This window comes from Papio anubis, chromosome 11, assembly GCF_008728515.1.
Source record: "Papio anubis isolate 15944 chromosome 11, Panubis1.0, whole genome shotgun sequence".
In the NCBI taxonomy this organism is placed as follows: Eukaryota; Metazoa; Chordata; class Mammalia; order Primates; family Cercopithecidae; genus Papio; species Papio anubis.
Genome location: NC_044986.1, coordinates 54472486 through 54495733, shown reverse-complemented (window position 1 = coordinate 54495733; position 23248 = coordinate 54472486). Strand labels below are relative to the sequence as shown.

At 34.7% G+C, this 23248-nt stretch overlaps 1 protein-coding gene across 1 annotated transcript in view; it reads right to left on the bottom strand.

The window, feature by feature from the left end:
* Positions 1 to 280: 280 nt before the first annotated feature.
* Positions 281 to 23248, bottom strand: part of UBE2D1 (ubiquitin conjugating enzyme E2 D1) — a 36300-nt gene continuing 13332 nt past the window's right edge. Inside the window, exons 2-7 of the mRNA XM_003903931.3 lie at positions 9815 to 9878; positions 9690 to 9721; positions 7547 to 7624; positions 6387 to 6492; positions 2995 to 3088; positions 281 to 2297 (exon numbers count right to left, since the gene is read on the bottom strand). Coding sequence (XP_003903980.1) covers positions 2252 to 2297; positions 2995 to 3088; positions 6387 to 6492; positions 7547 to 7624; positions 9690 to 9721; positions 9815 to 9878 — 420 coding nt within the window. The 3' untranslated portion in view covers positions 281 to 2251. The remainder of the gene's footprint in view (positions 2298 to 2994; positions 3089 to 6386; positions 6493 to 7546; positions 7625 to 9689; positions 9722 to 9814; positions 9879 to 23248) is intronic.

Sequence of the window (23248 nt, the reverse complement as noted above, 5' to 3'; positions counted from 1 at the left end):
TGGGATCCTAAATCCCCAAAAGACTACCCATTCCTCTCAGTCCAAGAAGTCCTTAAATTAATCCTTAATCCACAAAAAGGCCCTGGCTTTTAATCTATAGTTTTGAAAGGTAACCAATGTTCTCCTTGTTAGAGTTAAGCAAAAACAATATACCCAAAATGGTGACCTGACTGATCATGACGCCACTATGGAACTCAGGGTTTTTAGCTAATTATGAGAACTTATGCTTACTCCTCAAATCTAGTACAATCCAGATGTAAGCAAAGGCAAACGAGTTAGGCAAGTTTCAAAAACTTTAATAAAGAAAAAAAAGAAGACACTTCCAAAAATAAATGCCACACAAATGAAAGTTGTTTTTTTATGTTGTTGTTTAAAATGAAGATACTGAAGAAACAAAACCCTTTATCAAAATATACTAAATACTTAAATCTAATGATGTTGAGTGTTCAAATTCAGGGCAAATGTAGCTTATAATAATATAGCTAAGTATAATTTTTCATGATATGGCTGTTTTAAGACATCATTTTATAGATTTACTTTTTAAGCCTATATTTTCTTAAACATCCATTTCACAATTCATTTAATTATTTTACATTCATTTATAAAAACACATATTTTCTAACAATAGGTTATTTTGTGCTTTAGTAATAATTAACCATGACAAAATACTCAAGTGATTTAAATGCTTTGCTAATGACTACACCCATCACATATTCTTACACACTTCTACAGCTACTGCAATAATCAGAAGGGCTACAACTGTTCTTAAAAATGACACTCACTCAAGGTTAACAAGCATGCTAAACATTAAAAAGATGTATTTTTTCCCCAAGTTAAAACATTAAGACGTTCTAGTTTTCTTTAAAATCTATAAAGATAACCTGCTTATTTAAATCACTTTTCAATGGCAACTTATAAAAACAGAGGGAGGCATAATTTTAGAACTTCCTTTGTAACTTCTATAGTTAAAAAAAAAAGTTTTTCAAATTGTGATGGCATTATTTAGAAATTCTAGATTTTAAAATGTTAAGAAATGTAACATCAGTTACATTGGGGTGGGGGCATTTTAATGAATTAATCTAGTGACTGTGCAGGTCTATAAAGACCTTCCTTTAGGATGGGTGATACTGCCTTATACTCATTTCAGTACTTTTAACAAATAATCCATTTAGATATAATCCAAGACAAACCCCAAATTACTCTAAATTCTCCTCTACAGCAAGGGATCAACATATATCATCTTACAGACTGACAATTTGGTAAAGAGATACTAACCTACGACAATAAAATTTATATAACTAATGGTGACTAATGGCAAACAAAATAGATCTGATTTTCACAATTTGGAAGTAATTTTCATGCAAAATTTTAGAGTTTTGATCCTTACTTATATTTTTATTTTTTTAAGTAATCAAGACAAATAGTAGAAAAAGCATTTTATTTATATGGAAAAAGCTACAGTAAGATCTGTAAAAGGTGTCAATATAATATTGCCTATACAGGAAAAAATTCAAATGTGAATAGCAACAAATAAAAGTTACACATCTTCCTACTTAGCAGTGCAATTAATTCACATTGCAATAAAGTTAAGTCAAGTATAACAAAATCAAAACAAGTGTTTCTCCATAATCAGTATGCTGAGAATTACAGTGTAAAGATCATTTCAGATTTAAGAAATCTGCAATCAATCTACAGAATATCCTAAGACAAGGGAGACACAGTTAATTCACTTAATTATCAGCCATTGGGGTTTTTCAATACTGTTCACAGGAAAAAAGTAATGAGTCGACGTACATGTAAATAGAATATATTTAGTCTATACAGTAAAAAAATACAAATTATAAAGTGAGCTAACAAAGAATGAAATCTGAATACAGATTTATAAAACTGACATCTTAGACAACACATACAGTATTTCTCATGTAAAAACATCTAGTTTCAGCAAAAAATAATTTGGTTGCTTTTCAGCTGCATTGTAGATCTTGTAAGCTGAAGATGCAGATGTCCAAGTGTCTTAAAAACCATAATAAATGTCTTTCTCAATGCATACAAAATGATAAATGCTCTCATCACAGTCTTAAGGGTATTTTTGGAAGTTTGTTTTGTCTTGCTTCAGAAACACATTTAAAATGGGTAAAAATCAAATGGTTTCATGGTACAATGAAACAGTAAACAGTGCTCAATTTACTGCTAATGTTGAAAAAAACCTAGATTTTACAGTACTCTGGTATATATGAAAATGTTTTTGATTTTACATTGCATATTTCTGAGTCCATTCTCTTGCATGTCTGTTGTATCTGTAAATATACAAAAAGGATATAGTAAAAACATACAAAATATTTCAGAAGCATCTATCTATATAAAACTATATATTCTACCTTCTTATACTTAATTGCAATAATCACACATATATCAATTATTGGGTCAATGTGACTTAGGTTCACACAGAAATAAAACAGGAAAAATAATTTTTTAACTCATGGATTTCTCTGCAACCTACATGAAAATGTATCCAACTATACAAAAATCAAAATACAGAAACCAGCTTCTGACAGAAATTTACAAAAGCCAATCCTAAAGGAGCATTATCTACAAATTGCAAATAAACCTACAGTACTAGCAAGATGAAGCAGTTTGAGAATTAGGTCAGTTTGGATGGCCATAGAGAGAACTCCTCTTCCTTGGAGAAGATAATACATATTTAATACTTTCCAATGATTAAATTCTTTCATTTTTAATTTACCACCTAGAATATAAATACCCATTTTTCAAATACAGAGTATATACTATTGAACAGTAAGTGGGAAGGAACAAGATTTATCGTAAAAGGTCTAACAGAGTTCTAAAAGAAAGGTTTACTCCATTGGAAAAAGATAAACAATATACACATAACGACCATAATTAAATTTACTCAAAACATATTGATAATATTCATGTTTTAGCATACTATATAGGAATGTATCCACACAGAAACTAAGATAAGTAAACACTTACTTTTCTTTGTCTGATTTATAGATTTGTGCAATATCTGGTACTAAGGGGTCATCTGGATTAGGATCACAAAGTAGAGAACATATGGACAATAAAACTAGATTTAAAAGAGAACATCGTATTAGACAATAACCCTCCTACTTCATACAAATTACATATGTGAAATATAATTTTAGTGAATATAGATACTGTACTTACGAAAAAAATAAAATGAACACATCAAATTACATTTTATTCTACTTTGGTTGACAGCAAATTGATCTTTAATTTTTAAAGTTATAAAATTTCCGTAGGATGCATAAAATACAAAATTATTTTAGCTTTTGAAGTTTTAAATTCTATCTGAGTATCCATTTATTTAAAAAACTGTGAGCCTCCAAAGTAGCTATTAGCAACCTTTAAACTTGAGAGTTCTCTACAGAACAATCAAATTACAGTTAACAGTCCAAACCATTTTGGATACGGTGCTCATACACCTTTTTACATTGGCTTAGAGCTATAGTCTGTCTACAAAGAAGAAAAATTTGTAAAATTTTTTTCAATGAATCTTTACTTCATGTACTTTATTCGTATTGCATGCATTTAAAAATAATGTGAACAGCTATCTTTACATAACTTGCATATTTTAAAATAGAAATGAAAATTGAAAAAGGAGTTGTTACTCCAGTATGTCAAAATCCTAATGCAAATAGCTACACTAAAACACACACACACACATACACACAATCTAAGTATCTGAAATAAGAGGGAATAAGGACTCTGGTTCCTCAATTGTCTGCTTCAATTGCATGCCACTACTTCTGAGGAGGTTCATGGAACCCTCTGGACCAACCTCCCATTTCCACTTGCCCCCATCCCACTGCTGTTTCCTTTCTATTTTCCTACTCTTTCAAGTCTAAAGGTGGATTTATAGAGCAGAGTTGACTCTTACAATGTCAGGCAAAGGGGGGGTGTTATGAACTAAAGAAAAAATTAATATTTTATTCATCTTTCTTATCTTCTATCTGCCCAATGAAACTTAAAGCCTTATATATTAAACCAACAGGGCAGATTTTCAGGGCTAACTTACAGCCCCAGAATGCTTCCAGACTAACCTCATGATAAAAAGCAAAAGACGACATTTAAAATATGGAAAAGCTCCAGGCATGGTGGCATGTGTCTATAATGCCAACTACTTGGGAGGCTGAGGCGGAAGGATCCTTGAGCTTAGGAATTCGAGACCAGCCTGGGCAACACAGCAACCCCATCTCAAAAAAAAAAAAAATAATAATAATAATAATAATAAGCTAGGCAATGTGGCTCACACCTATAATACTAGCACTTTAGGAGACCAAGGCAGGAGGATCACTTGAGGCCAGGAGTTTGAGACCAAGCTGGGCAACACAGCAAGACTCTGTCTATATTTGATTTTTAAAAAATCTTTTAAGATAAACAAATTAAAAATTTTAAAATATATATATAGAAAAGTAAAAAATACACAAACAAATGAGCAAGGTATGATCTATCTTATAAAAAAGTAAGCAAGAAGGAAGTTCCTCCTCTGCTCACCCCTACTGCCAGGAGCCATTTGCCCCAATTTCACTATCATGCACACTAACAATGTCTATCCTTTAAGGTAAGGAAAAGGGTAGGCCGGGCGCGGTGGCTCAAGCCTGTAATCCCAGCACTTTGGGAGGCCGAGACGGGCGGATCACGAGGTCAGGAGATCGAGACCATCCTGGCTAACACGGTGAAACCCCGTCTCTATTAAGAAATACAAAAAACTAGCCGGGCGAGGTGGCGGGCGCCTGTAGTCCCAGCTACTCGGGAGGCTGAGGCAGGAGAATGGCGTGAACCCGGCAGGCGGAGCTTGCAGTGAGCTGAGATCCGGCCACTGCACTCCAGCCTGGGCGACAGAGCGAGACTCCGTCTCAAAAAAAAAAAAAAAAAAAAAGGAAAAGGGTAACAGTTAACATTCACGTAAGTGCCTACTATGTACTAGATACATAGCAACCCTATATGGTAACACTATAAGAATCCCCATTTTTACTTATAAGAAACTGAGGCTGTTTCATTTCTCACAGGATGGTTTCCAGAATCTAACACTACTGATTCTTTATTAAAAGCTACCAATGTCAGAATATAAGTACTCAGTATCTGGCAGTTTGCCATTTCTTTTATATGTATAAGGACTTAGCGGTTTATGCCAAGTGAGATTCATTTTGTGACACCATTCCAGGAAACAGCATTTGAACTTGAATTACCCTTCAACACAGAATTTTTCATATATCTAATGCATGACAGTTACACTGTGTGAAAGATTCTTAAAAGAATATGAGAATCTATATGAATACCGTAGATGAGCATCTGAGGTCAGAAAAACTACCATTCATAAATAATGGAACTGAAAGAGCCATTATTTATCCAATATTTGAAAGAGCTATGGCTGTGGATCCTGCTTCCTATAAACCTTATTACTTTTAAAAACATGTTGCATATTCAAGTAGCAATTATTAAAAATAAAAAATGAGTACAGATTGCTTCCATAAATCCCTTCAAGGGAAACATTTTCTTCAATTTTATAAAAACGGAAAACTTGATGGTTACTTCAGTGCAGCTGCTTCTAACCTAAACAATATTTTCCAACTGTCAGGTTCTCTTCTTTTAGAGAAACAATATATAAATTAAGAGTGCTAGCACAGTAAGTAGTATTGGCTAATGAAATAAAATGGCTTCAGATGGCCTATGTATACACCTGATAATCCAGCAAAGAACACCTACACACCTGTAAAAGTTGAGAATCAGCACAGATCTTGTGTCAGTCACTATAATGACACTCCTGATTATGCAAAGTTTAGACTAACATGCTATATGTATTGCATTATCCTACAGTGTGAAATGTCTTCCATTTTAAATCATTTATCAATCAAATCTGGTATTTTTTTCTTGGATGAAGTAAAACAGCTGTAAAGCTTTATTACTGTCAACATTTCCATTTAATGAATGGGACAACTAGTCCCAAAATCTTCCTTTTACTATCTCTTATTCTCTCTCTTTTTTTGCAGAGACAGGGTCTCCTATGTTGCCCAGGTCAGTCCTGAACTCTTGGGCTCAAGCAATCCTCCTACTTCAGCCTTCCAAAGTGTTAGAGTAACAGGCATGAGCCACAGTGCCTGGGCACTGTCTCTTTTTTAAAAGATAACACCCAAGCTAAAAGGATAAAATGTCCACACTCCCCTCAACCAAAGCTAACTGCCAAAAGCCAGAGTAACATAAGAGCGAAGAGAGCAAAACAAAATCAAAACAGGAGAGAGCACAGTTGATTGTTGTTTTAAAATTTTAGTCCATAGGTAATTCTGTTGTATTTTTCCTGTCTCACTGTTATCAACTGTTTTAAATCTGATCGATGAAATTACCTTTTGATACAGTCAGAGCTGGTGACCATTGTGACCTCAGAATATCGAGACAAATACTTCCATTACTGTTTATGTTTGGATGGTAAATTTTTGTTGTGAAAGCGATCTAAACATAAAACGAAACAACAAAATATGACAATCACCTTTGAATCAACTATGAATAAAACAGAACCAATTTGCTCTAGGGTAAAATATGTTCAACTTTACATAACGCTAGAGGAGAAAAGTCTTCGGCACAAATCAAATAATTATCTACTTTGTGCTACACATAGTTCTAGCTAGTGAGAATGTGAACACAAACAAGTCAGCTTCCTTCTTTCTCCCTCCAAGGAACTGAAAAGTATTTTGGACAGTGTAATAAATAAGTCTCTAGTAGCTGGTATGACTGGTTGAGTAGCATCTAAAGTAATTAACCATGGCTTTCATCATACACAGAAGTAATCCTTTTCTTGATTTGATTATTGGTGATACCTGGAAGTAACACTTGGATGTAAAAACAGGGTGCTGGCACTGTTTCAGGGCAAAGTTGAGGGGTCTCAGCTAAGAAATCCATCAAGAACCCTAATTTTCCACAAGAGTTGTCATATCATTTCATAAATACAATGTTAATCTGCTTTTAACTATTTAAAATAATTATTTCCTGAGTGACAGAATCTGCTCATTTTTCCCCTCCCTGAAATCCCCATCATTTGTTTCCTCTTTGGAGCAAATCTAAATTTAACACGTGTTTCTCTCTCCTACCATACTAAATTAAGGGACTGTTTCATATTTACTTTTGGATTCCCCAGTGTAGAAGAACATGGTAGGTACTCAGTGAATGTTTATTGAATACTTAAAAAAAAAAAAAAACAGAAAGAAGGATCAACTTTGGAAAGATAATCCCATGAAAAGTCTGACTCTTAATCATAAAAATTTCCCAAACTACACGTATCCAATAAGAAGAGAAAGAAAAGGAATTAAATTTATAGCATGACAGATACTGACTTTTGTTTTATAGACTTAATAAAGTATTTCAATAAGAAATCAGATTTTAGATTCAGTAGTTTTTATAAAACAGAAAATGCTAATCTCCCCCACAGTCTTTGACATACAAAATGAGCTCTAGATAAAGAGTAAAATCCCTTACATGGGAGTCACATCAATCATAAAAATAAAAATACCTTTGGTGGTTTAAAAGGATAATCTGTCGGGAAATGTACAGTGAGAAAGAAGACTCCACCTTGATATGCGCTATCAGGCTGAAATTACAAAAGATTTCCATCAGCATTTGATTACTATATTTATTTATAACGACAGTTATTTCCCCCAAATATTATCAGTTTGAAAAAAATGCCATCATGTTTAAAATAATTTCATTAAATATTACCAGTTTGAAAAAAATGCAACCATTTTGTCATAAGTTCAAATCATTTACCTTGAGAACAGGTTTCTCTTTGCAGGTACGAAGGAGGATTTTCCAACAATTATGCCGACATCATAAAATTTAAAACAAAACAAAAACAGGACACACACAGTGGTGTGACTTGTCCAAACAAATCTGGTTATGAGTACAAATTGTTAAAGATCAGTATACACACAAGACTGCTGTGGGAAAAGATCATTTTCTGCAGCTGTAATCAGTATTTTTTTGAAAAAGGCTTGAAGCTAGTAAAACTTAAGTTCTGATGTTCACTTAATGACCAAGAATGGAGATGAACGGAAGAGGCTGTCATGAAAAGAAAATGCTAAGGACCCTGTTACACAATTTATCTGCCGAATCTTCCTGTAGTAATTATTTATAAAATAATGTAGAGAAACCAAAAAAGTCCAAAACAAAATTATATATTCATGTTACTGTCAAATTGGGAACCAACTTTACTAGAGAAATTTAGATTTGATCATGTTTCTTTATGGCCATTAGAAAATATAACATTACAAACAAAAAAAATGTAAAAAAAGAAAAATGCTAGCAAAATATACCTAAAATTCTATTTTAATTCTTTCATATTTCATTAAATATATCATACTATATCAGCATTCTGGTAATAACACCAAGACTCATTACTTCCTTAAGTTTCCACATATATGTTATAGGATTTTACTGTATAATAATTCTTACTATATATGTTTAATTCTAGTTTCTCAAAAATTGTAAGAAATATAGAAAACGAAGATAAATTACAATGATAGATATGGTCCAGTGTACTGTAGAGTAAATATTTACATTACCAAAGTAAGGGAGTTATGAATAACATAATTATAACCATTCGTTACATATGATTCACCTAAAAAATATTTGTGAAAGGCCATAATTCAAAAGGTAAGGGTGGGCCTTTAAATGAGAGTATTTTGAAGGTTCTTAGTAACTAATTAAAAACAAACAGAAATACATGGATTCTTATTGAAAGTTGTTATATAAATACATTGTATTTTACCTTTTTAAAAAACAAACTTAATAAAACAATAATTTGAGACAACTGCCCAGAGTCCCGCTTTGAAATTCAGTAGTTTCGGTGTTTTTTAAAGTTAAACACAAGGCCATATGATTAAAAACTCTTTAACTCACTAGATAAAGCTCTTCCAGGGGAGGGAGAAGAGAATGGTGTTCATGAAAATATGTTACTAATGTACTCTCACCCAGAAAGTAGATTTGAGCTGCCAGTGCTCATTCTTATGCAATCAGATTTTTGCTCATAGAAGGAAAAAGCCTGTTTGAAGTCTTAAAACTGCCTCTAAAGTACTGAAAGAAATAATTTTAACAAAAGTAATAACTACTGAGAGTAGCCAATTATCAAACAGTAGATAATTCTGTGTTTAGGACAATGCAACAAAATTAAAAGCAGCAAATTTATAAGGTGGCAAAGATAGACCCATTGTAATATTTTATTTATTCTCTTTCACAAAAAAGAATAGTGATGAGACTTATGGCAAACTGACACTTGTTACTTGTAGGAATTCAATTATTGGCTTCATTAGTCTAATTTCTAATATACCAAAACTGCGGATGTGAGAACGATTATGCTTAATTACAACTAACTCTCAGTGACTTAAAAAAAAAAGATAAACACACAGCCTGGTTTCGAGCTGTGGCAATCCATTATGTGCAATGATCTAGGATTCCACAAAGGAAAACATAATAGTGATCCAGGAAATATCTGCCACCAATGCTTTAGAAAATCATTGTAAATCCTTAATAATATTTTGCTTCCTAGGTGATTCAAAGTACAATATTCAACCTTCGTCACAAACATCTGATCAAAGGTGAAATGGCAAGAATGAAGTATGGCTGAGGGGGTTAATTTCATAGATATGAATCATACTTACAGGCCCCATAATAGTGGCTTGCCAGTGGAACACTGAAACAAACAAAGGAGTTTTGGAGTCATTAACAAATGTCCAAACCTATATTTTTAATGGTAGCATAATCCCAGAAATAGAGCAAAGCTTACAGTCATCTCCCACAGGTCCAGCTGAACAGTGAGCAGGTGGATCGCGCTGTAGATCACTTAATTCCTGAAGGAAAGCAAAAATATGTAAGGTTAATTCCATCTTTTCCCAATGAAACAAGGGTAATGATCCATTAAGATACAAACTATTAGCTTAGCTTTAAAAACATTTAAAGCGGTTCTATTCAAAATATAAAAACATAAATTGTACTTTGTCATTGACTGGTAGAAAGAATAAGATATGTAAGACAGCTTCAAACCTTGAAAAGATTAAATGGAATAAAATACTGTTTTTCTTTAACATCCCTAAGAGAAAAACTATTTAATGAGTACCTACTGTATGCAAGGTAATTTATGTAAGTGCTAGGTTGATAATATATCAGAACACAGGTACTACTTTAACAGGTTACAATTGATTGAGGGAGCAAGAAGGCTCAGAAAGAATAATACTTCAGGACACCTTTTTTTTTTTTTTTTTTTTGAGACAGGATCTCACTTTGTCGCCCAGGATGCAGTGCCGTGGCACAAGAGCTCACTGCAGCCTCAACCTCCTGGGCCCAAGCGATCCTCCCACCTCAGGCCCCCACCCCTACCCCCACCCCAAGTAGCTGGCACTACAGGCATGCGTCAGCACACCCAGCTAATTTTATTTGTAGAGATGGGGTCTTGCCATGTTGACCAGGTTGGTCTCCAACTCCTGGGCTCAAGTGATCCACCTGCCTCAGCCTCCCAAAGTATTGAATTACAGGCATGAGCCACTGCACCCAGCTCATTTAAGGACAACTTGAAATGGGAAATAAATGAGCAGCAGTCAGGCCATGTTTTGAAACTCAGAACATTGACTCATACCCTCTTTCCTGCCCTCAAGACAGCAAAGATCACAGAAAAGACACAGCTTTAGAGTTCGCCCCATCCCTGGGTTGTAATCTCAGTTCTTTTGATTTTTCTTCTTTTCTCTTTTTTGGATTTTTTTTTTCTTTTTCTCTAACAGATATAATTCCAGTTCTAACATATCTCACCCTTTGACCTTGTGGAAGTTACTTCACTTCTTTAGCCACAGTTTGGAAAAAACTGATCATCCCAAGTAAGAAAGGTATACATTCAATATAAAGGACTATAACTGAAGACTTAATTTAGTTTGGAAGATCAATAACAATCTCTGAGGAAGTGACATTTAAGCTGAAATCTAAAGGATGAGTAGGAGTTACTTTTGGAGGAAAAGAGTGATACTGGGAGGCAGAGTGGCAGAGGATGAGGCTGGAAAGGTAGGCAGAAGCCAGGCAGGAAATAGAGTACCATATAGACCACATTAACGATGTGGTGTTTTATACCAAATGCATTGGTTGGGGGTTGAGGGAGGTCTTAAGAAGTGGCATGCTCTGATTTAATGGATGGTTCTGACTGGATTAGACAGGGGAAAGAGGAGAAGCTACAAGATTAGTTGCTACATAGGCAAGAAAAATGGGGGCTTAGATTGGAGAAGTGGCAACGAGATAGAAGTGGTAGATCTGAGATACTCTGAAGGGCCTATCTATCACAGGAGTTGATGAATTACATGTGCAGAGGAAGGAGAGAAGTCATAGATATGTATGATGAAGATTAGGGACAGCTAACATTTATTCAATGTCTCAGTCATTCTAACAATCCTCAGAGATAGGTGTTATTATGTTCCCCATTTTACAAGTGAAGAGTTAAGGTGACATACTTCACTGCATGCTTGAGTAATTACCATAGGGTGGAACTGGGATTCAAACCCAGATAGGCGATTATCTCACATTTTAGTTCCACAAATGTACGAATATGGATGCCATTCACTGAGATGGAGAACAGAAGAAAACTGATTTGGAGAGTAGATATGTTGAATCTGTAATCCCTGTGATATGAAGAAACCATGTGGTTCAACATACAGGGGTGGACCTTAAAAAAAGCTAGAAATTGGAAAATCATTGCATATACCGGATATTTAAAACCATGAGAATGATAAGACATTTTTGTGGGAACACACAAAAATAAATATGCACTTAATCAAATCTAAGATGTCATCAACTGTACATCACATCCTTATTTTAAGTACCAATAATTAAGAAAAAATGCTGCCAATTTATTTTAAAGCACCGTCAATGATAAAATGCATGCACACTTTAGAAATGTTAAAATGTGAAAGACGTGCACCTTAGAATCACTGCAATAGGGTAATTATGGCAATGAGTTCAGTGCTCTAATAGAGACAAACAAGAAGCAGGGCGTGACAGGGAAAGGCCTTCCTAAGAAAATGATACATGAGCTGAGTAACTGAGCCAAGTACAAACTCAGGTCTCCTTCCAAGCTCAATGTTCTTTTCCAGTATACCTTGGTACTTTCATTTTTGTTTTGCTGTTTTTTTTTTTTTTAATAGCTGGTACGGTGTTTCTCTTCCTAATAAGAATTAACTAACAGGGTTAGCTGCTTCTTTGGTCAATGTTAGAGTTAAGTAATAAGGGACTGACCAGGCTGACTCATGCCTGTAATTTCAGCTATTTGGGGGGCTGAGGCGGGAGGGTTGCTTGAACCCTGGAGTTCGAGGTTGCAGTAAACTATGATCGGGCCTCTGCACTCCAGTCTGGGTGACAGAGCAAGCCCTCCTTAAAAAAAAAAAAAAAAAAAGAAAGAAAGAAAAGAAAAAGAAAAAGCAATAAGGAAATGGATTTCAGACTTTGACTTAACTATACTGGTTAAAAGCAGCAAGGCTTTGAAGTTCAAGTCTGGGTGCCACCACTCACTTCACACATGATCTTGGGAAAAATCTTTTTTTCCTCTCCAAAGCTCAGTTTTCAAGTGGCACTACCTCCATCCATAGTTTCTATGACAACCAAGTGAAATGATACGTGTCAAGTGTACAGCACAGTTTCTGGCACATAGTAAGCATTCAAATAAAGGGAACTGACAACCTTCCAATTCTCTAGGAGCAGAATACAATTATTAAAATAGTTTAAATGACTGAGGGAGGAACAGTTCCCAAATCACAGCCCCATTTTAGAAGGGCTGTGCCTTATAACAGTTTTCTAATTTGGGCTTTAGGAAATTGCCTCTGTAATTATTCATCATGTTGAATTTTCTAAACACTAGTGTAAATGGGGCTTCTTTGCCCTCATTTTAACTAGAAAACTAGTTAATCAGAAAATGACAGTCTCTGTAGTTTTAAAAAACTGTTAATGACTTGCATGTATATATTTTACAGAGATAATGTGTATGTGAATAAAGCATACATATGCACAAATACATATTGATTTTCTTCATTAACAAGAAAAATCAAAACCTTATTTTAGTTGGAACAGGCTTGAACCATATTCAAATTTCACATGTCAGGCTGTTCTTCAAAACCCTTCAAAATATTGTATTATATATAAAAACAAAGATTATCTTGTTCTTATTATTATTATTTTTGATGTACTAATTCTACCTCCTCTGTTAGAAGTTAGGGCTAAGGAAGAGAGAGAAAATCTAATACACACCTGAAAAGGCCGAGTTCTTAAACTGTCACTTTATTACAGCTCATCCACATAGGAAAGAGGCAGCTGATAGTGTATCAAACATCCTTAATATTGACATGGATCATTATTTGTTACAAATAATTACAGTAATGCTTTGGGGAGGAGACTTACATAACCTACACTTTTTAGGAGGGTCTAGATTCCTAATATTCTATCTCTTTGTCAATCCATGTGTCTGGAAATATGTCCTGTTATTTTTTCGGAAACACGTAACTGAGACTAGGATGCATATGTGCAGATAGAACGACCTACAGAAAACAAAAGGTACAACACATTCTCACTCTGGCCCACAAAAATACAGACCTTAAATTTGAAAAAAGAAAAATGAAGATATGTTGGAAAATTTTGAGATGTGTTAATGAGGTGAAAATATAAAACAAACAGAAACTACAACTAGACAAACGAAAACCCCACTCTTTTTGCTTAGTCTATGCAGCAGCCAGTGTACTTTTAGATAACAGACAAAATCAAGGACCACTTTTATTTGTTGAATTCTTTCTTTTGATTTAGATTACTCTAAGTTTTTCTGGAAATGCCTTACTGTCTGATTTACACTTTCTCTGCTATAACTGCCATTCTTAGTTATCTATCTAGTTTTAGCACCACTGCTACATATGGGGTATTAAAGATAATTTAATGATTTTTGTATTATTCCAAAAGGATATGTTAGGATTAGTACTCTAATTCCTTGCCCTTCTCCCCTACTCACCATATAAGAATTAACACTGAATTAGACAACTTGCTCAAGACCATAGGAACCTCACAAGAGCCAGGGCTTAATTCCACATTCTTCACTCTAATAGAAGTCCCTCTTGAGGACAATTTATATACCCCAGAGTCACATTTCTTGAACATTTCTTCCTATTCCACCACTACCTAGAAATCTAAGATGAACCCTATAAATAGCCTCCCAATAACGATTTCGTAAGCCTCCCAGGCCTCCTGCCAAGAACTCTTCATGGCCATGCTTTTGTCTTTATCGTATGCTGGATTAAAAGATCTCAAAGACGAAGGATTTAAAAGTATTCAATATTTTCATTAAGTATTTTATTTACATGTGTGTATTACAAAAGCAAAGCAATGATTTGTAGGAAAAAATAGAGAGAGCAATGTATAGTTAAGCACCCACAAGACCATACCTGGACCAAACCATTGTCAATTACAATACATCCATTCACAGCTTTGTTGGGAAATAAGTATGTCACTCACTGTTGGAGGGAGGGTAAGCTGACACAGTGTTCTGGAGGGAAATTTGGTAATAACTGCAAAAGTAGAAAATGCATATGGTCTCTGACCCAGCAATTTCACCTCATAGAAATTACTGCCCAGGTAGCTAAAGATACATATATAAGGATATTTACTGCAGCAGCCTGTATAAGTATGAAAAACTGAAATAACCTAAAGGTCCATCAATAAGAATGGCTTCATGAAATGATACAGCCATATTATGAAATACTGAGTAGCCATTTAAAAGTGAAACAGATCTACATATGTTGACATTGAAACATGTTAAGTGAATATAGTGACTAAATGAAAAACACAAGTTACAGGACAGTATGCCCATTATGATCTCATATATATAAACTCTAGATGCAAAAATAAATAAATAAAAGGATACACAACAAACTGTTAATGGAGTTATCTCTGGGAGATATGACTGGGTTGTTACTTCTTTATGTATTCTACACCATTTAATTTTTTATAGTACTTTTGTAACTTTTTAAAGAAAAATAAAGATTTTCATTCAGGTTCTCAAGCGTTTTAAAAGATAAAATACCCCACACTCTGAGAGAAGGGAGGTAATAAATAAATACATAAATATAAAAAAAGAGATAAAATGGCATTTTTTTCCCTCTACATATATATTAGGCATCTTCTCTTTTCATTAAAAATGCTTCATAAGACAATGAAAGAAAGATTGAGGTACTGTCACAGATTGGAGGATAGTTACTAAGAAGACCCAGCAATTAAATCCAGTGTGAGATCCCAGATTGGATTCTGTAACAGGAAAACGGCATTAGTGAAAAAAAAAACTGGTGAGATTTGAATTATGTGTGTAGTTAACAGCATGATACCAAGGTTGCTTTCCTTGTTTTGATAACTGCACAGTGGTTATGTAAGTTGTATTAGGGGAAATTAGGTTAAGGATATATATGAACCTTATTATTTTCACAACTTTTTGTAAGACAAAATTATTTCAAAATGTTAGAAGTAAAACTTCTTATATACAATCCAAAACTGAATTCCCTACTCTCTTTCCCAAGCTTAATTATTTTCCTGTACTCCCCATGCCTGTTAATGGGACATAAGCCAAACAGTCATGAGGCTCAAAATCTCAGCACTGTTTTGACTTCCCTCTTTGTCTGTCCTTTGTTTTTAATCAGATGTGCTCTCTCTCTCTCTATATATATATATATTTATTCCTCAAAACCCATTACGTTGCTTACCACAGTTACCTCAAACATCAATTACAGTTCAATTGTAACTGCTTCCAATACTCTAGGCATTACTTGCAATAAAAAAAATCTTCTAAAAGCACAGCTCTTTTTATTTCACTCTTCTACTTTACTTCAGTGGCTCCCCATTGCTTAGTAAAGACCAAATTCCCCCAGTGAACATCTTTTCATTATCTAGTCCCAAACCTACACTCTCTTTTGGGTTCCCCTTCACAAACTTGCTCAGTGATTCTCCAAAGAACCCCCTTGGGTTTTCTAAAACACTTTCAGGAAGTCTATGAGATCAAAATTAATTTTATAATAAAACTCAGATGTTATCTGTCTTTTCATTCTCAATATCTCATGAGTATACAGTAGAGTTTTCCAGAGGCTTAATGACATGTGGTATTTTAACAGATTAATGCATAAGCATATGTGAGAATCCAGCTGTCATGGGTAAGCTTGACTATAACGAGATATGAAAACACAAAACAATGTCACTCTACTTTTATGCTTGGAAAATATAGTTATTTTTCATACAAATGTTATTTATGTTAATGCAGTGGGTTTGTTATTCTTAAATTATTTATTAAATATTTAAAATGTTTTATTTTCTATTATATATATATTTATTTATTTATTTAATTGAGAGACAGAGTCTTGCTCTTACTCCATGCCCAGGCTGGAGTACAGTGGTGCAGTCTCAGCTCACTGCAACCTCTGCCTCTCAGGTTCAAGTGATTCTCCTGTCTCAGTTTCCCAAGTAGCTAGGACTACAGGCATGCACCATCACGCCCAGCTAATTTTTGTTATCTTTTAGTAGAGACGGGGTTTCACTATATATTGGCCAAGCTGGTCTCGAACTCCCGCCTCAGCCTCCCAAAGTGCTGGGATTACAGGTGTGAGCCACTGCGCCCTGCCAAATATTTAAAATGTTCTAATCTCTCATATGGTAAATAATAATACATATAAACCCACAGAAATAAAAAATTCTTTGGATTCTACAATACTTAATAATATTAAAGGTTAATTTGTTCAGTGACAACCAAAAAAAAAAAAAAAATTAAAGGGGTCCTGAGACCAAAAAGTTTAAGAACTGCAGGTACAACCTGACTACTTGGCTGTTTCCTAGACACAGTTAAGTTTTCTGGCCCTTATAATTTTCCTGCTTCTAAAATAACCTTCCTTCCATCTCCCATGCTCAGATTTTACCTGCTTTCCTTAATGCTATCTTTTCAAAGTCCAATTACTAGCTGTGTGACCTTGGGCAATTTGCTTAACCTCTTTGAGTCTCAAGTGTGTCATAATAATATGCGGACATCTCTGGTTACCTTTAAGAACTGTACTGAGAATTAAAATTTCATACCTATGTATAAAAATACATAGGTAAAGCACCTAGATTAATATCCTACATGTATAATAGATGCTTAATAAATGCTAACTTCCCCCATCTACCGGAATGTTTTTTTTTTTTTTTTTTTTTTTTTTTGAGGCCGGGTCTGTCTGTCGCCAGGCTTGAGGTGCAGTGGCCGTATCTCAGCTCACTGCAAGCTCCGCCTCCGGGTTTCGCCATTCTCGGCCTCAGCCTCCCGAGTAGCTGGGACGCTACACGAGGCGCCCGGCCACAGCCCCGGCTGGTTTTTTTTTTTTTTTTTTTTGTATTTTTTAGTAGAGACGGGGTTTCACCGCGTTAGCCAGGATGGTCTCGATCTCCTGACCTCGTGATCCGCCCGTCTCGGCCTCCCAAAGTGCTGGGATTACAGGCTTGAGCCACCGCGCCCGGCCCGGAATGTTTTTTAAAACTAAGAATTTTATGCACTTTATTTATGGATCCCTCCATGATACTTAGCACAATGCCTTTCACATAAGGTGTTTGGTATTATTTGAATCAGCAATAAAATTTAAAGAAAAATGTCATCAGTAGAACATGAATATCTCAAATTTCAATATTTTACAAATGCAAGTGATTAGATCTGATAATCGAATCCAAATAAATTATTCTTTTATATAGACATGCAGATTGCATATGGTAAAAAGTATAACAGGTATTACAATAGTGCAGGTCACTTGAAAACACTATGGTTAACTTTTAAATAACATGTGAAACACAAAAATGAATATCAAAATATTAATTATTAAGATATTATGCCATTATCATAAGTATTTTCAATTTATAGAACGTATTATATATTCTAGCAAAGTATCCAAAGCCACACAAAATTCCTGTTAAGTTTTTGTTTCCATTTCTCTGGTTTAGAAGATCTCAAAGCTCTAAACATTCCTTATTGTTTATTTAGGATAGTACTGACCGACTTTCAGGACACAGCTTTGGGTTGCTTTCCAAAGGAGTTAGGGGTTTGTGCTGAGCTGACCTCATCTCAAAGTAAGTCGTCTTCTAACCACTGGCAATCCTTAGTGACAGAGCTGCCCACAGACAGGGCTGCAGTCTGTAGCATGGCCGGAAATTTTGTTTGTTTGTTTATTCCATGGTTCACTTAACCAGATGTGCTAAATATAGAAATTTATTAAGTATTTCTACATCCTTCCTAACAGGCATTATTCAGATTTTATACTTTCATCCCAACTATACCCTTCCAAGGCATTAAAGATTTAATGCAATAGTATCAGATTATGATGCTAATAAAAATCCTCACAAATCACTGCTCAGGCACATTGTTGATGATTAAACTGGGGCATGAAATTAAAGGAGAACTTACTCATTTGTGGAAAAAATATTTTTACAAGATGTAGCTTAAAAGGTATAGGAAAGAGGTCCTCTAGGTTCTTAGAAGCTTAAAAGTAGCCACAGAAGTTGTACCTCCAAGGAAACACATGTAAGAGTAGTTATAAGCCTCAGGGGTCCCCTTCTGAATGTGTCACTAAAGTTTAGAATACTGTAGGGAACCCTGGAAAGAAAGTTTATCCTAGGACAGAAGAGTGATCTAGTAAGGAACTAGTAAAAATAACTGATGTAAACTACCTTCTAAGTCAAAAACAGAAACTGATATATAAAACATTACAAAGTAAGGTGATAAGAAGTGATAAATTCTGAAAAGTCACAAGGATTGCCTCAGAGTTTACTTCCTATCCCTCTCTTTAAACTTGGGGTACACTTTTGTACCCTTATTTGTGAAATGGTAGATTGCTGGGGGCATAGAAAAAGTTAGTGATTTTTTTTTTTTTTTCGGTTTAAGAGATGGGGGTCTCCTTATGCTGCCCAGGCTGGACTCAAACTCCTGCACTCAAGCAATCCTCCCGCCTTGGGATTCCAGGTGCATATCGCCACACCCATGATTGTTTTTTTAATATTCCAGTTATTACAAGTAGGACTCAAGGCTGCTATCACCTTGCCACACAGACCGTGTGCCACCGACAATAAAGGACACCATTCACACAGGCCCCAAAGTGAGTGTTGCTCCCTGGGAGCTCTGCAAAGCCTTAATACAGAAAGTTGCACATAGGAAATGAACATATCCTTTAAACCTAACTTAGCATATTATCACCGTCTTAGGCAAACAAATAGTACTTTTGATGTGGAAGCAAAAGTTTTAGTGTTTGGCATCTGAATGGGACCAAGAGTACTTATTTTACCTTTAGCTACTGTGACAATGTGTTGAAAATGGAAATAAAAAGAAAAAAAGAAACCAATGTCAAACCCAGAACTCAAAAATTAAAAAGCGAAAACAATGACATTTCTAGTAGAGGGAAAGGTTTTTTTCAATAGATGGTGCTGGGTCAATTAGGTATCCATAGGAGGAAATCACAACCTTGATCCCCCTACCTCAAATAATATACAGTTAAGTGCCACATAACGTCTCAAGCAACTGATTGCATATATAGTGGTCACATAAAATTATAATGGAGATGAAAAATTCCTGTCACCTAATGACCTTGTAGCCATCCTAACGTCGCACTGCAATGTCTTCCTCATATGCTTTAGTGATGCTGGTGTAAACAAATCTACTGTGTTACTAGTCCTATAAAAGTATAGCACATACAACTGTGTACAGTGCATAATAATTGACAGTGATAATCCACAACTATGTTACTGGTTCATGTATTTACTACATTATACTTTTAATCATTACGTTGATGTGTACTCTTTCTACTTATAAAAAAAGAACTGCAAAATAGCCTCAGGCAGGTTCTTCGGTAGCTATTCCAGAAGAAGGGACTGTTATCAGAGGGGACAACAACTCCATGCTGTCCCTGAAGACCTTCCAGTGGGACAAAATGCGGAGGTGTAGAGCTGGAAGATAGTGATAATGAGTATCCTGACCCTGTGTAAGCCTAGGTTAATGTGTGTGTTTGTATCTTAGTTTTTAACAAAAAAGCTTAAAAAGTGAAAAAATGTGAAAAAAATTAAAATAGAAGCTTACAGAACAAGGATATAAAAAAGGAAATATTTTTATATCACTACATAATGTGTTTTGTGTTTTAAGCTAAGTGCTATCAAGAAAGAGTCCAAAAGTTAAAAAAAATTAAAGTTTATAAACTGAGTTACAGTAAGCTAAGTTTATTATTGAAGAAAAATATTTTTCACATAAATATGTATACACTAAGTGTATGTACAGTGTTTATAAAGTCTACAGCAGTGTACAGTAATGCCCAAGGCCTTCACATTCACTCACCACTCACTCGCTGACTTACCCAGAACAACTTCCAGTCTTGCAAACTCCATTCATGGTAAGTGCCCTATACAGGTATACCATTTTTTTCTCTTTTATACTAAATTTTTACTGTACCTTTTTAATGAGTAGCTATATTTAAATGTACAAATATTTCCCACTGTGTTACAACTGCCTATAGTATCAGCACAGTCACATGCTGTATAAGTTTCTAGCCTAGGAGCAACAGACTATACTATATAGCCTAGGTGTATAGTAGGCTGTACCATCTAGGTTTGTGAAAGTACACTCGATGATGTTTGCACAATGACAAAACTGCCTAACGATGCATTTCTCAGAAATTATCCCTGTCATTACACAATGCATGACTATACAAAAATCAATCCTAAATAGACTATAGGTTTAAGTGTGAAAAGTAAAATAATAAAGATTTTTAAAACCCCATAAAGGTAGAGATTTTTTAACAGGACACAGAGTACTAACAATAAAAGAAAAAAATGAAAAATTTGGACTTGATTAAAATTAAGACCATCTGTTCACCAAAAGACACATTAAAAAGTGTGAAGAGACAAGCCACCAAGTGGGAGAAAATATTTGCAATATTACATATATCTGACCAAAGTCTCATCCAGAATACGTAAAAGATATTCCTACAGATCAACTTTTAAAAAAGCAGCTTAAACAGGCACTTTACAAAAGAAGCTATCCAAATGGCCAATACATATATATGTCAGAAGGGGTTCAGCTTCATTAGTCATTAAGGATATGCAAATTTAAACCAAAATGCTATGCCACTACATATCCAACAAAATGATTTAAATGAAATAGAAGAGAGTACAAGTGTTGGCAAAGATTTGAAACAACTGGAACTCTGGAACTCCTGGTGGAAGAGGAAAACTGATAGTAACCACTACTGGTAAACATAGAAATACTCTACGACCTAGCATGTCTACTGCTAGGTATATACCCAACAGAAAAGTGAATATGCATGCCATTATTTGTAATAGCCCCAAACCAGAAGCAACTCAATGTCCGTCAACAGTAGAACGAACCAGAAGCAACCCAATGTCCACCAAAGTAGAACGAACAACTCGAAGCATATTCATGCAATAAGAATGAACTACAGCTCCAGGCAACAATATAGATGAACCTTACAAATATGGTGAGCAAAAGCAACCAGAGACAAAAAGATACATACTGTATGATTCCCCTTAAATAATGTTCAAAAACAGGCTACAGTAATGTAAGGTGATAGAGATTAGAATAGTGATTTACCTTCAGGACAGAGGTAAAGCTAAGAAGGGAGAAGACAGGGTTTCTAGGGTCCCTATAATACTATTTCTTGAGCTGGGTGCTGGTTTCACAGGTTTGTTCACTTTGTAAAACTTGGTCAAGCTGTATAGTTTATGTCTGTATAACTGAAACAAAAAGTTTACATTATAACTTTTAAAATGTAATTTGCCACAATGAATAACATAATGGTAACAAAAAAGACGGGCAAGGATATATAGAATTCATATAATGGAAAAGATGGCTATCAAATAATGAGACTACTTACAAATCTGTATATGAAAAGAACTCATTATAGAAGAACACTGTGTGAGTATACATATATTTTGTGTGGGTATTTCAGTTTCATTTCCAGTGACTTTTAATCTAAAATTGAAATGCATTGTTGATTCTATTTCCTTCTTCCCCTTTGAGACAAAAATAAGCTTAGAACAAGTCAACTCTATACCTAAACAGATCAAGCAATAAATATCATCAAACTGGTGAAAGTATGTTCCAGAAAAAAGTAGTCTGTGCCAATGAAGCAATTTTCCATTCGAATGTGATTAATATTCAAATAAAAAAACCAGCTAGGAGTATCTAAATTTTAAAATAAAAATATAAGATATTAATGATCAGTAGATTAAAGGACAGTGTCTTTATATCATGACCAGAACTATAAAAGCACTTATAACAAAGCCACAAAAATGTGTATTTAATGGATTTATATAGTCTTACATGGCTAAGCACCTCTATTCTAGTTCAGATTTCTATAAACAACTAGACACAAAGAAAAGTACTGAGAGGTCTGAAACTGAATTTTAAATTGCCACAGATGGCATGTTTATAACACCCCCACAATATGCCGAGTGTTCTCCATAAAACCAACCTAGACACAATCCCTGCCTCTAGGGGACTTAAAATCTAAAAGTAGATGAGGCAGCCTAATTCAAACAAAGTAAACAAATAAAAGGAAACAAAGAAGGGAATGTAAGAGAAGGGGCCTGCATTAATCTCCTGGCTCCCAGAAGGGTAACTGGCCAATCTGAACAGAGGGGAATAAAAGCAAACAAGTGAGAACTGCCTTATTTACCATAAAACTTAATATGACACGATGCAGTAAATATTCCCTAAAAAATTATGCTGACCAGACTGAAAATGCTTTGTTGTTTTCTAGCTTCAACAGTCAGAAGATCTAAATCTCCATAATAGATATAATACATACCCCACTGGGTGTGAGTAAAAGACATTAAACAGTCCATGCAAGGGACTGATTTACAGCCCAAAATTTAAATTACTAAATCCAAAGCCTATGAAAGCATTATTTCAAAACTCCTGGCTCAACCGGCAATTAATTAACATGACACAACCATCTTTACCTCAAAATTCCTAAAACAAGACAGTGATTCTTACTGGACTGCATTTTTCATGTTGCCTCTAAAAGGATATATGAGCTATATTTGGTTTGTCTGTAAATAAACATTTCACGGGCTTACAGTTCAGGCCCTGATCTCCTTATCCAGTTGACTAGAGCTATTTCAATAGAAAGATGTCAAATGATCATCAGAAATGTCT